Source organism: Podarcis erhardii (genome assembly GCF_964252035.2).
Source record: "Podarcis erhardii genome assembly, chromosome: 5".
In the NCBI taxonomy this organism is placed as follows: domain Eukaryota; kingdom Metazoa; phylum Chordata; class Lepidosauria; order Squamata; family Lacertidae; genus Podarcis; species Podarcis erhardii.
The window spans coordinates 44725368-44739253 of NC_138509.1; the positions used below are offsets into that span (position 1 = coordinate 44725368).

A 13886-nucleotide genomic window follows, 5' to 3' on the forward strand; every position below is an offset into this window, starting at 1 on the left:
AGGTATCTTAAGCATGTTGCCTGTTCAAAGCTTTTTCTGTTTTCTGTTTTCATGCTGTGTTTACACTGAGTACGGAATAATGAGGGTGAATATAACTTTACTCTTAGTGACTCTCTGGCAGACAGTATAAATCTGTGCATTAGAGTGTAAATCCCGTTGGGGCATGTAGGGCCTTCTGATCTGTAGTATCCAGTCACATGAGACCAATTGGATGTCAGAGGCTGTTGTTTTATCTCTTTCTCCTCCCCCTCTTAACCACTGTCTGGAAACTTCATATTTCCTTTATCATACTTCCCTTTAAAATTAGATTATAACCATCTCCCAAATACAAATCCTGCCTTCTCTTTTCTCAGTTTTCATCAGCTCGTGTTAGTGTCATAGTAGCTTATCTACTAGGCACTGAGAGAGCACATTTGTGGCTTGGGGATGGCTTTTGCTCATCTTATGGAAGAGCCCAACTCAGCATTCAGTATACTAGCAACCAGCTGGGAATGAAATGATCTGGATTTTGGTTGAATACAATACCATTCAGGAGGACAGTTCATGGCATCTGGTTTATAATAAAACGCTGGAATATATGGAACTGCAGTTAATATAAAGTGACACATATTATCTCAATATTCAGGAGTGTTCAGTAACAAATGTCTAGCTAACATAAGCTAGATGACCAGCTATCAAGTGGATTTTTCAGTTTTCTCTGTTTTTAAAAAGTGTAGGGGTATTTCACCACCCCTTGCACCAGTGAAGATTGGTAGTGTGTGATAAAAATTACCTCTATCAAGCCCCTTTCTTTCATTAACTACATTGTATGATGGTCATGTGTATTAATCCAGAGGATCTGCTGTATTTGAGTTGTATCCAACTAAGTTATACGCAGATTGTACCCATTGAAATTAATTGACCTAAGTTGGTCATGTGTATTATTTTAATTTGGTCTACTTCGATTAAGACTAGCATTGGATGCAACTCTCTGTCAGTAAGACAAGCAGGGCAGCCTCATGGGCTGCAGAATTCTAGTCAACTAGTGAGTGAGTATCCAAAGTGAGAAGTATTTTTTGATCCAGCTTTTGTCCAGAACAGTTTCATCTTTGTCTCCCGCATGTTCAATTCAGAGCCCATATATGTAGGGTGCAGTCTGGGGGCTAGAGAAAGGGACTGCAAATGCCTCTGGGAAGTCCCATATTTACTCAATCTAGGAGGGAAATCAGTCCTTTCATCACCCAGTAATATATATTTGTGGATTTTCTGGTATCCTAAGGGATAGTGTAGAAGCTAAAATAAACTTCCAGTTGAGAAAGAGAACAGGTAGTTAGTGATGGATTGAGCTGGGGGCCAGTTGCACTGACCATTTGGAGAAGTCACACTTCCTTTTCTCCCATTTCGATTACCGTTGTTCAAAGAGAAGTAGCCTACATCACCAGGGATTTGAGAGTTTTTAGATATGCAAAGATCTAGATATTGTTGAGTATTATTTTGATTGAGGTATTATCATGGGACTACATGGGGGCATATAGTACACTCGATACAATCCAGGATCTAATGCAAAATATTTCTAGAACTGAAAGATTATCCAGGGGCAGAGGCATTCAGAGGGAAGCAGTGATGTATTTCTATTTTTGACATCAGACAAAAGAGCACAAAGCACACGCAGATTCTCACTGCTTATGATTCTTGTTTGGGCAGTGGCCCTATTCCACCTAAGTTCTTTCCAGAGTTTAAGCCTCTTGACCTCAAATGAAGACTGATCCTTCAGGGCAAAATTTCATACATGCATACTTGCACACACGTACACACACATAGTGAGAGCTACATTATTCTGGAGTTCTTTAGGTTTTTCATTATTACTTGGGAGTCTTTAACCACTTAATCAGATTGAACCAAGTGCCTTGCTAGATATTTGTGCATGACTCATCACTGGACTTCAACAGCTGTTACCAGAACATGTCCATCTGCTTCACTAATGTCTATTATTTCCTTCTTTTTTGTGTGTGTCTGTTAGGTTTTAAATGAAGCCATTGGAGCAATGATGTACCACACTATCACTCTCACCCGGGAAGACCTAGAGAAGTTCAAGGCCTTACGAGTCATTGTTCGAATAGGCAGCGGTTATGACAACATAGACATCAAAGCTGCAGGGGAACTTGGTATGTTTTAGACGTAACTTCAGTGCCTCCTCCTTAACTAAGTTTTTGGTTTTCGTTCTAAGTAGAACAAATTACTTGATTGTCTCAGAATCATGTTTACAACAGGTTTCTGGTTGGAGAGACTTTGATTGCATCCCTGCATACGACAAAGCAGCTCTGTTTTGCTTGCTGTGATGCAGCTGCTTCAAAGACCATATGGGAACTCCAGTGCAGATAGCACAGTTTCATTGCAGCTAAGGGCTTCCACATTCTCAACTGTAAATGGAATAAAACATCGTGTAATGTTCTGATGGGACATGAAGCTCCACTGGCAGAGAGATGGTCCATAGATTACTATGGCGTGGGTTACTTTGCCTCCTCCTTTCTGGTGGCTGCTGCCTGTTGCATACATGGATAGCCTGCCAGCACAGATACAATACCATAGAGCAACATCCATGTCCATGCAAGCATTTGATTAGACACTAATGCTCCAGATCAACAGTTGGCAGGTTTCTTCAAAAAAAACATTGTTTAACGGAATGGCCTGGCATGTAGACAATAGTCCCCTTGGTTTTAAATCTCTTAGCAATGAAGTCTCTTTTTGCCTGACAACAAACATAGGCAACTAATTATGTTATCCTTAACTAGATTTAAGAATTATAACATATTGGCCATTTCTGTGTGCTACTAAAATGCTAGTGAGCTGTTTGCAAGCAGCACCGTTAATTGTTTTATCACTAATGAGTGCCACTGCATTAGCATATAAAATAAAATTGATCTTTATAGGGTGCCAGCTGTATATGTTTGTCGATAGGGTGTCATTAAAGTGATTAATTGCTACGGAGTACTCCATTGTAAATCTTAATAAAACTAAAGAAACACACATTCTCTGCAGCAGGCATTCTAAACAAGACACTTTGCTGGATCATCTACAGGGGTTTTTTCTTATTAAAAAAAACTTGCCTGAGAGCTTTTTGCTGTTTTACTTACAGCATGACTTTGCTGTCAGAGATTTGTAGACTGAGAAGCTTCTCATGGATTTTTTTTGGGTTTTTTTTAAGTAATCAAGGGCTGCCATGTACATTTTGAAATTTTCCTTCTGATGGCTCTTTCCCTGTCTCCAGTCCTTCTGTTCTATGCATATAGTGAATGAAATAATGAAAAAAAAGAAAGAGAATATAATCAGATGTAATTCTAACTGCTTTAATTGAAGAAGTGTGCATGCACACGAAAGCTCATACTAAGAACTGACTTAGTTGGTCTTTAAGGTGCTACTGGAAGGAATTTGTTTTGCTTTAATTTTGTGTGTGTGAACCATACATCTATATATTTACTATATCCATTGGGAAGATTTTTAGTCCAGTGAAGAGCCACCACTGGCATTCTTGGTTAAAAGACCTCAGGTAGTTGGCTTGTAAAGACTCTGTCGGAATTGGCACAAGTGATCTAGGTGGAATATTGGTTCAGCTCGTTATTAGATAGCTCTTTATCTTTGTCCTATAACAGTGTAACATTTAAAACAGGAAAACCACTGACAGCAGAGAGAAAAATGCCTACTGGCACCTGAAGCTTTGGGGCCTTGTCAACATTTAGGTCTTAATGTATGCATTGCAATTCCATCTTGTTTTTTCTCCTTATTTTGGTACATTGCCCATGGCAAACTTTTGGTAACTATTAAAAGTTATACATTTACTTGAGTGCTTTGCATCTTTTTCCATACCACTTCCAGCTGCCCTCATCTGTAGCATGAAGTGAGCTACTTCTGCCACTTTTCCTGTGAATATTTGCCCAGGCTGATTTAAGGGAGAAATACTGTTATAGGGAAGCACCAAACTACAGTGGGAAGTGCCACTGTGCACTGTAGTCAAGTGTAGACAATAGAGCAGGCATATGCAAACTCGGCTCTCCAGATGTTTTGGGACTACAGCTCCCATCATCCCTAGCTAACAGGACCAGTGGTCAGGGATGATGGGAGTTGTTTGCCTATGCCTGCATTAGAGTGTCAAGCAAGGGATGGCTTCAAGACACTCCAGAGCCATGAAGCTCACCAGCTGACCTCCCCCAGCAAGCAATCTGTATGTATTATTCAGTGTTTCATACACAGCATGTTTGGCGATCGCTTTCAGGCCCCTGAATAGCTCTTTAATGCTATTTTTAAAATTGTATATCGATAAAAGGACTAAGTCTGAGAAACGGGATCAAGTTGAGTTTTGTTTTTAAAGTACTTTGGACAGATGGAGGAAAGTATGCTAATGCCAGAATTCCTGGTGCGATGGGGACATAATTCTGCAGGCCTGGAAAAGGAGCAAATTGTGCTGAACTTTTCATTCTCTGGAATCCTGGCAGGAGTCTGTCCTGTGCTGAGTGAACATTGTTAATGCTTTGCCAAAGCTGCTTACACTACTTAACCCTAGTATCTCACCTTGCATGTCTAGGCATTACCTTGGGTAGCAGCTCCATCCCATGAAGGCGAATAATCTTCCTGCATGTAGAACGGTCAGGAAAAGCCATATTACTTAGCAGCCTCATTTGAAATCCTAAGGAAAGGATGACTTAAAAGGAGTAAGGAGTGTTAGGACTAAGACAGGGATGGGGAACTTGTAGCCCTCCATATGACCACAGTTCCCATTTTCCCTGACCATTGGTCATGATGGGTTGGACTGGTGGGAGTCGGACTCCCACCAGCATCTGAGAGTCACTGGTCTAAGAGCGTCCACAAAACAGCATTTAATTTTAAATCCTAGTTGGTTTAAAATCAGCCCCATATGGTGATATTGTGTGGAATCAGCTCAGTTTTGATTTATTGCTTTGTGAGTTCCATTCCAGACATCCACAGGAAGGTTGGAAATAGTTGACAATATCTGAATTTGGCCCTGAATTTTTCATAAATTCGTTCTTTGTCAAAGTAGCCTTGTTTGGGGGGGTGAAATGAAACAAGTTTAAAAGGGTCTGTCCTTAGCCATGGTTTTCATACTGTGGTGCTGGTGCAGTCTACTAAAATTTTCATACAACATTTCCCCTTTCCTTTAAGTTTTATTCATGAGTTAGATACACCATAACTTAGATGCACTGTACGAAGGTCATAAGGGCCATCAGCTTCAAAGCTGGTACAAACGGCCAGAACAGGCATATGGTAACGGATTCTCAGGACTCTTAAGAATGCCGCTGGAAGGGTTGTTCACTTTAGGTTGTAGCTCAGTGGCAGGGCATGTGTTCTGCATACAGAAGGCCCCAGGTTCAATTCCTGGTGTCTGCAGTTGAAAGGATCAAGGAGCAGGTGAGAAAAAACACCCTTCTTTTCCAAAGAGCTGCTGCCAGTTGGAGTCAACAGCATGGGGCAAGGGGAACCTGGTATAAGACAACTTCCTATGTTACTTGGCCTGGTTCCAAGCAGAAGGAGGCTGGCTTAGAACCTACCATGTCTTTCTATGCTCAGGGACTTCAGCACCACCCTAGAAGAGCCTTCTGGATCAGGCTAAGGGACCATCTAGTTCTGCATCCTGTTTTCACAGTGACCACCCAAATGCCTGTGGGAAACACTCAAGCAGGACCTGAGCACAAGAGCACTCCCCCTCTCCTGTGGTTTCCAGCAGCAGCTCTTCAGAAGCATTGCTGCCTCCAACCGTGAAGGTCGGGGATAGCTCTCGTGGCTAGGAGCCATTAGTAGCTCTTTGTTCTCATGCAGCATGCAACATGGGTCTGGATTCAAGCCTTCCGATATTACGCATTATGAATTGTTCCAAGAGAACATAGAGAACATAGTTAACTTGGAACACCATGCCTTCAAAGTATTTGCACTAGTGTGAAACTTTGAGATTTCCTGGCCTCAATCTTGATCACTAAAATGTAGGTTTCTGCCCCATTCACCAGGAATTGCTGTTTGCAACATCCCCTCGGCTGCAGTAGAAGAGACGGCAGACTCCACGATGTGCCATGTCCTGAATCTCTACAGACGGAACACTTGGCTCTACCAGGCACTGAGGGAAGGAACCAGAGTGCAGAGCGTGGAGCAGATTCGGGAGGTGGCTTCTGGAGCAGCTCGTATTAGAGGCGAAACCCTCGGCCTAATTGGATTTGGTATGTTTATTCAAAATGGGTCACATTTCTTTCACTAAAACAACAGGGGGTTGGGCTTTACAAGGAGATCTGCATGGATTCTGACATCGTGCTTTGCCAACTGCAACATTTGCTTGAGGAAGCTGCAGCCTTGCACAGTGTGTGTTGAAGGAGGAGGCGGGTATTTAAAAAAGCTGTTTTTATTTCACCAGAGAAAAATATCATTTATGCAATTTGCAGAATTCAGCTAAAACATCTGCTTGCTTTTAGCACACAGTTCACAGAAGCCCTGCTTGTGAGGGGCTCAGAGCTCCTGAGTTCAACTGTTCGAGTACAATGCAAAACAAGGAGCACAGCCTCATCAGCCGATGAGACTAGAGATGCTCAATTGCAAACTAGCTTATGTTCTGTGAGCTATGGCCACTCTCCAGTAGTTGCTGTTGGGAGACTCAGTACTCTTTTGGTTCACCCCACCTCCGTGAACACTCAGTGTAAATTTGGCTAATTAATAGGCATTTGTGCATATTTTTCTCCAACTTCTTCTACACCAGGCCCCGAGTTGTACTTTAATGAGTAATTGCAATCAAAGATAGGTGTGCTTCTTCCATTCCATCTGTTCAGAAATATGGCAGTCAAGAAAGGGAGAGAGAGAGGAAAAAAACCATCCCAGCAGAATCCGCATTATTTTATTCCATTCACCTACTTTCCGACATGAAGGCATGATTACGTCTGGTTCTTTGGCTTTTTCTCCATTTTCTGAAAAGAAGACTCCTATCTTGATGTAGAAGTCGGTTAGTTGAGCCCAGGCGGTGACATTGAATTGGAATGACATTGTGGATAATGACCTGCTGATTGCACTGCAGCTGTCCCTCTTTATCAGAAGAGCCTTATTAAACCTTTGCTTCCAAACCATGACAGTTGTCTTAGTCATGCCCAATTAAATAGCCATTCAGCAAGAGCGCAGAAGGAAAGGGTGGGGGGGGGAGGCTACAGCAAACAAGTTGCTCTTATAATAAATAAGGCTCAGAGGGGTTTTGTTGTTGTTGTTGTTGTTCTACCAAAGATGATCATAATCAGATTTCCTTAACATGACTTCCTCTTTTAGGTCAGAGGCTTAAATGTGGCTAGAACCCAGCACTTTAGTTACCACTGTGGGTGCAGAAGATCTGCACTCTAGTACTTTTGATAAGCTGTGTTACTTATTTGCAGTGGACATTCGTTCCTTGCCCGCTAGAGTTCCCTCCTTCCAGTTTGAGAATTTGGCATTACACTAGTGTTGCATTCCCTTTATGGATTCATATAGCAATGTCTGTTCATTTTAATTACATCTGAAGTGCATTGGCAAATAGTTAATGGACTTTAAAAAAAAATGCCGTAGCTGCTTGTATTCTAAAGGCAGATTCAAATAATGCCCTTATACACGCTGCATTACATGGTTCATGTTTGACCTTCAACTAAGTTGGCAGTAGGACTCTGTCCTAAGAATCCAGCTCTTAGATTTAAAACCTAACAGTAGGGAAGGAGAAAGGCACAAATCATGATGTTCTCTGATACCCTCTTGCTCATGTAAAAATATCAGTATACCTGGATGGGTTTCTGGTATGTTGTCCCCTCTTTCCCCCAACCCAATTTTGCATTACAGTAAATGAAATTCCAGGTCAGTTAACATGAGGCAGTTGTCAAGTGCTTAGGGCAAGGTGTCAGCATTTAAAAATATATAATGAGTAACAGGTAATGAGTAATGGGGGCTTGCTGATAATAGCTATCATTTGTATATTCATGGTATGCATTTGTGAATTCTTGCAGTCTAAAATAAGAGCTATTGTCCATATCACCTTTAAAGGCAGATCAGGACAGTATTATTACTATGCCACTGGAACAGGCTTTGCACACCTTGTGACCCTATGAACTAAAAGTAGCTCACTGGCCACTACAGAAACTTCCATTTAAGCCAATTAATACCATAAAAAGTCAAAATCGTTGAAATAACAGGATAGTGCAGGTAGGCTTTCTGTTCTTTGCATTCAGAAGGAGTTATTTTCTTGGGTATAGAGCATTTCAGTGCTGGTCAGGGAGGTGAATGATACCTGGGCCCCACAATTCAATTTTGAGGGCTACATTAAAAACGTACCACAAATATAAAGCTGCTCCAGTTTGGCCATGTTGCAAACTCGCTGCCTATTTATGAAGCCTGCTGGTATGGTAGCCCAGCATTGATTGGGCATGTGGCAGATAGTAAGACGCATGAAGCAAGTGGTAAAACTTGCAAAGCCCCTCTCCTTGGCTCCGACCAGTGTGCTAGTATCATTTCCTCCCATTTTTCAGGTGCCGCATTTCAGCAGCACTAACATGGGGATATAACACAGGAGAGAATCAGTGCAGCATGAACACCTTTGCTGTGGTCAGAGAAAGCGTTTGGCAGCAAGTCGTGCCAATTGGTACCATTCAATGCACCCGTTGGAATTCATGCAGCAAATGCCAAGCCTATTATGACAACTCTCTGCCTTTTTCTTTTTTCTTTTGGCTTAGGTCGCACTGCGCAAGCAGTTGCAGTTCGAGCCAAGGCATTTGGCTTCAATGTGATCTTTTATGACCCATACCTGCAGGATGGCATAGAAAGGTCCCTGGGAGTCCAGCGGGTCTACACACTCCAGGATCTGCTGTACCAGAGCGACTGTGTGTCATTACACTGTAACCTCAATGAACATAATCACCACCTTATCAATGACTTTACGATTAAGCAGGTAATTCTGAATGGAGGAGGATCATCTTGTTGGCTCCAACTGCGCTCTAGGAATGTGTGGCTGCTGAGGTCTGGAATTCCTGCTGGCACAGTGATAATGCCAAGCAGCTGCAAACAATAATCATATGCATTTTTACCTTTGGGATAGTTGAGAGTTATAGCTAATCTGCTCATCTGTCTTTTGCACATTATATATGTTAAGTGATGGAACTTAAGCAGGTTGGTTTAATGCTTGCCAGTAAATTACAGTTAGCAGCCTAACGTTGCAGAATGTAACATACCTACAATACTTTTCGCTTTATTTGCTCTAGTCATTTGGTCTTGCTGGTGCAAGACTTGCTTACATCACTGGCTTATTTGAAATACAGTGGTACCTTGGGTTACGTACGCTTCAGGTTACATACGCTTCAGGTTACAGCTAACCCAGAAATATTACCTCAGGTTAAGAACTTTGCTTCAGGATGAGAACAGAAATCATGCTCTGGCAGCGCGGCGGCAGCAGGAGGCCCCATTAGCTAAAGTGGTGCTTCAGGTTAAGAACAGTTTCAGGTTAAGAACGGACCTCCGGAACGAATTAAGTACTTAACCCGAGGTACCACTGTAGTGCATTTTGAGGAACTGGGTTGGAGTCTTTCATCCAGGTTCTCCTCATCCTTGCTCTTTTGAAATAACAACATGAGACTCTTAATCCCCCCATGTTGAACCCCATGTTGTGGGGAAAACTCCTGCATTGCAGGGGGTTGGACTAGATGGCCCATGTGGTCCCTTCCGACTCTACAATTCTATGATTCTGTGTGTCATAAAGTAATGCCCAGACTAGCCCAACACAAGCACAGTTTCCCAGACATGTTCAGGGCAAAGGTCACCTAGGTGACCAAAAAAACTGCATTAAATTCTGCCAGAGGAAGTCTCAGTCAACAGTTGTTCTTTTGTTCCTAATTCAGTCATGAGTTCTAGATTCCTGCCCCACCCCCAAAAATGGCTGATTTCTCTCCCAAAGGCTGAGGAATCTGCTTCTGTCCTGCTGCTTTTATCCTATGCTGCTGTGGTTCTGCAGCTATCTTTATTATCCCTATTCCATGCAAAATGAACATATGGATAAGTAGCAAATGGACTCTTAGCATAATGTTCATTGTACAGCGTTTAATAACCTAGGAAAGCACCTTGGACACAAAGTATGTTGGTGCTAAAATGTAATGCTTCCAGAGTGGTATATTCTACTATTTGGATATTTATTTACCATAGTGAAGAGTTCAGGAAATCTGTAAGAAGTGCTTTTGAGGTTGAGAGATCTCAGGTAGCATTTAAAAACCAGCAGCAGGTATGCAATGCTCTCATTTAAAAATTTACACATCAGGCTGTTAGGCCAAAACTGATAATTATTTTCCTAGTGCTAGTTTCAATGGCCTCATCCCCAGTATTTTGCCTCTGAGACATTGTCATACCAGGGGCTCGTCTCAAGCGCAATGGTGTGCCATTGTGCCACTGATCTCGTTCAGGACATCAAACGCCAAGACAGGGCTTACACTTGTGCTGGAAAGTGGTAATATACTTCCATTCTACTAATCAATTTCCAAAGTATGTTATTGAGTCAGCTGCGTTTGCTGGAGGAGGAGGAGACCCTTTTCTCCAGAGGAAGATGAAAATGGTTGACAAATTATTGGGCATTTTCCATGAAATAAATTATCTCTTTCCAGCATCTGCTTGTAGCCTTGTCTGTTCCTTTGCTGCTATCAGTATTTGTGCTGACTCACATACTCTCCAGCCTCATGCAGACCTAGAACTCATCCCACTAGGACAGCATTCTTTGCTAGGATGAGAGATCCCCCTCACAAAAACCGTTCATAGACTCAGTTCAGTGGTGAAGAACCTATGCCCCTCGAGAGGCAGTTGGAATCTAACTCCAATCAGTCTCGGTCAGCATAACCCATGGTCAGATGGGTGTTGCAATCCAGCAATACCTTGAGGGCTGCTGCTTCCCCTCTCTTGCAGAGGCCAGAGGATGCTACATTACGGGAGTAAGCCAGGGAAGTGGTGGCAATGCTCTGCTTATGTCCCGCTGTTGGTAATAGTAGTGCTTGAATAGTCCTTTCTTTCTCCCTGGCTCCCTTCAGATGAGGCAGGGAGCATTTTTGGTAAACACAGCCCGTGGTGGTCTGGTGGATGAAAAGGCCTTAACTCAAGCCCTGAAGGAAGGAAGGATACGAGGGGCAGCACTGGATGTGCATGAATCGGAACCATTTAGGTAAGTCGAGATCTCACTTGTAGCATTTTGCACTTCTATCCTGCATGTTCTCGAAGGCTCAGTCTAGGCCGTTTCTGTTCATATAATAATGAACCAACAAGGTGCCTGTGGGATGCCTGCAAGCAGGACCCAAGCACAGCAATACTCCTATGGTTTCCAGAAAGGTAGAACATAGCTGTTGTGGCTAGTTGCCACAGGTAGCTTTATCCTGGTTAAAGAGAAGAGAGCTTAATTATGATCCTGGTTTCAGGTGACATGCTAAGCTAGGGGTGAGGAAGGCTAGATGTGGCCTTCTGGCCTTCTCTGTCATTACCAGCTTAAAATGCAGCCAGGCCATTCTTTTTTCTAATTTGGATCAAAGCTGGTTTGGGGAAAATGTGTCAAAATGCAGAGTTTGATAACAGGATAGACCTGGATTGTGGCTAACGTCGTGTGTCCACTGCTTCCCAAACCAACAATGGGAGCGCACTGCATGTAGAGTAAATGGGGAGTGTGTTCATAGCCTGAATCATCGTGCAGTGCAGATGGTCTCCCCTCAAGCTGAACTTGTTTGTGGATACCGCTGGAAGGATCTAAGAGAAGCAAGTCTTGGAATCAAGAGACATGTGGGAAGCACTTACTTTTATGAAATGGGCAGCCAGATGGCGCACAGCATGTGTAGCAAAATGTGGATGAGAGATGTTTTACCATATAAAAATCAACTTTAAAAGAAAATGAGAGAGAATGTGACTTGAGTTTGGTCAATCATCTGTCTGCTTAAAGAAAATATATGTACATGCCTTTGCCCTCCTCCCCACCCTCAATGCTGCCCCTTCTCTCCTGCCTTTGCAACATCCAGGAATTAAAGCCAGAAATCTCTCATTAACCATACATGGTGTTCTACTTCAGATACTGCAGTTTGGAGGTTTGGAACAAGCCAGGATGTTAAACCAACTTAAAACTGATTATAAGATCCTGGCATCTCCTAAGACTGGTAGCTATTGTTTTCTGGTTTGGGCAAAATGGGATTCTATGGTTAGTAGGAGACTTATGGGTTTAATTACTGCACACTTAAAAGGGCTTGTGTGTGTAGACAAAAGGCTCAGACGTACTCCAGTTATTAAGCCAAGAAAAGATTCTCAAAACGTGATCAATGTGTATCATTCTTCTAGCCTAATTTTTCAGGTATCTAGGAACAACAGTAAACAATAGTGGAAGGGTGATTTCCTCTGTATAAAGGCAATCACTATACATATATAGGCAACCACTGTAAATTGGGGAGCATGCACCTTCTTGACTTTGACTTTATGGATTTGTATTAATCATTTCAATGAATTTGTTGTTGTTTGCTTCATTTGTATGTTACTGTGTTTGTCTAGCAATATCTGGATATAGCGATTGTGATGTTTCTTTTTAATGCTTTCTGATTGTTGTGAGCCGCTTAGAACTCAACATTTGTTGTTGGAAAAGGAGAATAGAAATATTAAATCAAATCAAATGTTGGTGAACTTTACTTTTTTACCTCAATATTTGTTTCTTGGGGGGTGTTTTCCTGTAGCTTTGCTCAAGGACCACTAAAAGATGCTCCTAATTTAATTTGCACACCACACACTGCTTGGTACAGCGAACAGGCCTCACTGGAGATGAGAGAAGCCGCCGCAACAGAGATACGCCGAGCTATCACAGGTACACCAACTTGCTTGCCCATAAAAAGGTAAAGGACCCTGACAGTTAAGTCCAGTCGCAGTTGACTCTGGAGTTGCAGCGCTCATCTCACTTTACTGGCTGAGGGAGCCAGCGTTTGTCCGCAGAGTTTTTCCAGGTCATGTGGCCAGCATGACTAAGCCGCTTCTGGTGCAACAGAACACTGAAACCAGAGCAGCGCATGGAAACACCATTTACCTTCTTGCCAGAGCTGTACCCATTTATCTACTTGCACTGTGTGCTTTCGAACTGCTAGGTTGGCAGGAGCTGGGACCGAGCAACGGGAGCTCACCCCATCGCAGGGATTCGAACCGCCGACCTTCCGATCGGCAAGCCCAAGAGGCTCAGTGGTTTAGACCACAATAGGCCAGTTTAAATGTTATAGATCCCATGAAGTGCTTGCCTGTACTAGTGCTTTATCTGGCACTACAGCATGTGCAGGTGTAATCCCCGCCAGTGTTGATTGCACATGTATGTGCCAGTGCATAGTTTAAAGCACCTCTGAACATCACATCACCATACGTGGCACACCAGTCCTGGAAAGTGCATACCTCTGCTTCCATAGACTGTGGGGAGGGGGGCAGTTGTGGTTAACACTTAAATCACCTACAGTGTTAACGTGATTCTAGCAACCTGTTTTAAATCATATTTAAATCTTACACATGCACGCCTGTGTATGTTCGTTCATTAAGCTGAAAAATTCTATCAGTTGTCAGCTGCAACATCAGGAGCAATTGCTACATGAAAACCTACATTGAACCAAAGTGATGTTGCCATTAGGGGATTCTATGCCAGAACTCTCTTAGTTTGAGTGTCCCTATCCCATAACATCACGCTATTCCTGCATTGGACCTGCAAATACTCCTTAGGGAGGCGTAGCCATAATATTGTTACCTACAGTGGTACCTTGGGTTACAAACTTAATTCGTTCCGGAGGTCCGTTCTTAACCCGAAACTGTTCTTAAGCTGAGGCGTGCCTTTGCTAATGGGGCCTGCTGCTGCCGCCACAGCGCCATTTCTGTTCTCATCCTGGGGC

The 13886-nt window shown here is 42.8% G+C and overlaps 1 protein-coding gene across 10 annotated transcripts in view; it reads left to right on the forward strand.

Moving 5' to 3' along the window:
• The window catches only part of CTBP2 (C-terminal binding protein 2), a 214878-nt gene that overhangs the window by 194871 nt on the left and 6121 nt on the right, over positions 1-13886 (forward strand). For all 10 annotated transcript variants that reach the window (XR_014156904.1, XR_014156905.1, XM_081863176.1 and 7 more), the window contains 5 exons: positions 2000-2144; positions 5994-6200; positions 8709-8923; positions 11037-11167; positions 12705-12832. Coding sequence is in view for 8 of the 10 variants with exons in the window: in XM_081863176.1 (XP_081719302.1) it covers positions 2000-2144; positions 5994-6200; positions 8709-8923; positions 11037-11167; positions 12705-12832 (826 nt within the window). In the remaining 2 variants the exon portion in view is untranslated. The remainder of the gene's footprint in view (positions 1-1999; positions 2145-5993; positions 6201-8708; positions 8924-11036; positions 11168-12704; positions 12833-13886) is intronic.